Here is a 3,891-nt window from a genome sequence, read left to right on the forward strand (position 1 = left end):
TAGGGGACAATAAAGTATATTCTAATTCTAATTCCAATCAGAGGCAGAGTAGGGCAGGTCATTACTGTGCCTCTCTGGGAAGAAAAATTGGATGCTGGTAAATAGGTTAGGCTAGCTAGTTAGCTGTGAGAGCTACGGAGCAGGGGTGTAGTGGGGATTAAACCCAAGTTAACTCCGTTTATCCACCTCTTTGAAATGAGGTTGAGAGTTCATCTAGAGCTTGCCGTCTGCTTGAATCCATTTTTATTCCGTGAATCATATTTGATTGCCTGGTTACACGTACAGCCACGCTCCACAGGTGCACCAGCTATTTTTTCCCTGCAATTTTTTAGTGGAGTTGATTATACTGAAATCTCACATTGAACTGGTTGCACTCACTGGTCTGAAACAAGCAATTTACAACAAATGCAGTTAAGGAAAGGTTGATTAATCAAACTTGGAAAACTTGTACAAGTAAATGTGTCTATCCTCACTGCAGGCTGGCAGTGACAGTATTACTGGATTGGAAATGCTTCTTTCACCCCATGATTGGGTCTACTAAGGGTCACTGAATAGGGTTAAGGTAAGGATCAGGGGTTAAGTGGTCTGGTAACTCACCACACTGTCCCTCAGTGTTCCCACCAAAGAGGGAGTTAGGAAGGTCAATGCTGAATGAGGTGCCCCTATAGACCACTGTAGTACTGATCTCTGGTATCTCCAATCTGATCAACATATCTGTGCTGGTGAGGCGCAGGTCAGAATTGCTGTAGGCGGGATAGATCTGTTTTTGATTCACATATACCTGTAGGACAAGGACACATTAGAGAACACTGAACCAAGCAGCGGAGCATTTCTAACTCCAACTATACCATGCATCACACAACTTTGATTAACAGATTAAGATAATTAATGAAGTGAGACACTGACATTAAAACAAATGTCATTAACATTTTGAATTGTTGCTTACCACATTAGTTGCTTTTCCCGAAATCATCAACTGAGTCAGAACTATCATGTAGGATTTGTATATGACAATGAGGGCCTGGGAGCAGAATGTGTCTGAAGAATCACAGTCATTGTAGTTTACTATGATAGTCAGGTTGTATTTAGTAATAATCTCTTTGACCAGGTAGTAAGAGCAGTTCTTGCTGAAACTGTATGTTTTTCCATCAAATGTTGTGTGTGATCCACCGATTCCACTGCACACACCTGTGGGATTAGAAGAACCATGTATGGACACAAGTGAGAACTGGAACAAATAGAAAAATTTGAACTTCCACCAAGAAGGCTATGTTTGTTTATTAGCAGTTAGTATCTACTACAGAATAGCTGTATGAGCTTAGTTGCTTGTTGAAGCAATTTTGACGTAATTTAGTGGATAGTCAGGGGATGCCTCAATAACTAAATTAGTAACTTTTGATGTGTATTGGGATTCATTAGTACCACCATGTGACCATGTGCTTATATTTAATAATATTTTACTCTATTTTCCTGTAATTAAGGGTTCAAGCCCTGCAAGTCTTGTTAGACACACAAGTCCAGTTCAATGCTCTATAAAAAAGGCTCTTGGATCACTAAAGTCTGATATTCCTTTTGAAAAACTAATTTTTGAGAAACTAATTTTTGACATCTTGACATGCTACCAAATCTTATGTGTGTCATCATTAGATAAAACTTATAAAAAGTTGCAATGAGCCTGTTGATTATTTGTTTAAAAACATATTGACCAATACACTTCAGGGGGCGTGGCTCAGCACATAAATAGACATCAGTGACGAACTGTTGGGCCAATCACAAAACTCACAAAATATTTAAGTACCTGTGTACCTGTGTATAAGTACCTGCCTCCTAAAGTGTAATAATTAGATATGACTAAAGATTACAATATTATGCCTTAGTAAATCCACTGCTGAAATGAAAACCACAATGCACATTTTCACACACTGACAAGATCTGCTGCATATAAAAATCAATAGTAAAAAACTGTGTTCAAAGGTTAAATTTTCAACTTACATTGACAGTCATAGTGAGGGCAGCATCCGTCATCATCGTAGACCTCGACAACTTGGCGTCCATTGGCACAGATGGGTTGCTGTACTGGGGGACAAGTTGATATCGTGACAGTGCCATTGATGCAAGTTGCAGTGGTGCAGTTGTCCGTCTTCCAGGACTCTCCATTCTGGATGGGGGTCGAGAAGCAATAAGTCATACAGAAACAAAGGTGTGTGAAACAATACAGTATAATTCAACAGATTTTTGAAATGCCGGGCTCTATTACACATTTGGTAATTTTGTGGCCAGGCTGTGGTGCACTTGGATACAGGACAGGACTAGAAATAATACATTATTTTATATTACAGGTGGGCGTGTTAAAGGCTGTGACAATCATGGCCATCACATTCTCTACTTTGATCCCCTTTAAAAACAGATGATGTTGCATGTTGACAGTTTGCATTGTCAGAGTTTCAAATAAGAATACTGCAGCTCAAATATACTGCCAAGAACAGATGAGATGATGATATTTGTGTTTTGGATAGAGACACCAGCAGAGGGTTTTGAATTAAAAACTGTACAGAATAATTAATCATAATGATAAGTTTGATAAGTTTTTGAACCAAGATTGCAGTATGCCACTGGTTTGGCATTGCAGCACCCTCTCAAGAAAATGCCAGTTCACGGGTGCAGAGCTGTGTTCCTACACCAAAATAGGGCCCATAGAGTCTAAAGAGACAGAAACTCTCCACAGCTATGGGACACAAAACAGCTACTTGTCAAATAGAATGCTTAAAGGAAACACAATCATGAAAAAAGATTTATATCAAACCTTCCTTGGTGGATTCACATCACTGCAGTCCGGAGTTGGGGTTGTTGATGGAGTGGAAGTAGATGTAGAAGTAGGTGTGATAGGAGGAACTGAGGTTGAAACTGTAGGCTTTGTAGTGGTGCTGAGCACTGCAGTGGTAGAACTTGCTGTTGTGCTGGGTATCGGTGTTGTGGGACATGAACTAGAGTGTACCTCAACTTTACAAGATGCATTGCAATATGCAACGTAACACCACCCTAAACCATCAGTGACATTGTACACCATATCCCCTGTAAAAATCAGAGTGGAGACAGATGTTTAGTGCACAAAATTAAAGGATTACTAATTCAATAACAAATGTATTTAACAAGAGAGAGACTTGGTGTGTTCATACATAGAAAATAACCCTGTGTGCAGGGCTTATTGTCAAAAAGTCTACATTGAATTAACCTGACAAGCTCAACCAGGATCATTTGGTATGTAAAGCCATCTCCTAGCTTATGTAAGCAAACTAAGTCAAGTCTGGTAAATTTCTATCCCCTTTATAAATATTGTTGGTGAATTCCTTTTTAGAGAAAATTAATAGACCAAAGACATTAAGGACTGACCAATCAATGTACAGAGGAGAAAAAAGACAAGACTAATATTTTTGTGATAACCAAAACCACTGAAACACTGACAAACCAAAAGAGAATTCTTGGTACCCTTTTTTGTATTGTAAAGGGATACACTTACTAAATATACTACTGTATACATACATATGTATACTGTATAATGCTTAAAGATTCAAATAAAGCTGAACACATAGTAAAAGAAACAAACCGAAAATGGAGAATCACCTACCAGGACGATGTGAAGTTTGATTAACAGTACAGACGCATACGGTTGAAGTTGTGGTAAACAGTGAAACTGTGGGAACAACTGTGGTTCTGACTGGTCCGGTAGTGGTTACACCAGTTGTGTAAACAGTTGTGCTGCCTGGAAGTGTCTCTGTTATTGGGCCAATAGAAGTCGTAGCAGTGCCTGTTGTTCCTGTGGTCAAAGTAGAGGTCGTAATTGGGCCAGTGGTGACTACTTTAGGTGGTTTTGTTGTTGAAATCGTTACTGGT

At 39.1% G+C, this 3,891-nt stretch overlaps 1 protein-coding gene across 1 annotated transcript; it reads right to left on the reverse strand.

Moving 5' to 3' along the window:
* Positions 1–339: 339 nt before the first annotated feature.
* On the reverse strand, positions 340–3,067 carry LOC118343412 (intestinal mucin-like protein). Its single transcript, XM_035682214.1, has 4 exons — positions 2,804–3,067; positions 1,993–2,158; positions 947–1,188; positions 340–781 (listed from the first exon to the last, which is right to left on the reverse strand). Exons 1-4 carry the CDS (start codon positions 3,065–3,067, stop codon positions 545–547), a joined length of 909 nt encoding a protein of 302 aa, XP_035538107.1. The 3' UTR covers positions 340–544.
* Between the last annotated feature and the right edge of the window lie 824 nt (positions 3,068–3,891).

Source organism: Morone saxatilis, unplaced genomic scaffold (genome assembly GCF_004916995.1).
Source record: "Morone saxatilis isolate NCDOM2014 unplaced genomic scaffold, NCSU_SB_2.0 Contig11, whole genome shotgun sequence".
Lineage (NCBI taxonomy): Eukaryota > Metazoa > Chordata > Actinopteri > Moronidae > Morone > Morone saxatilis.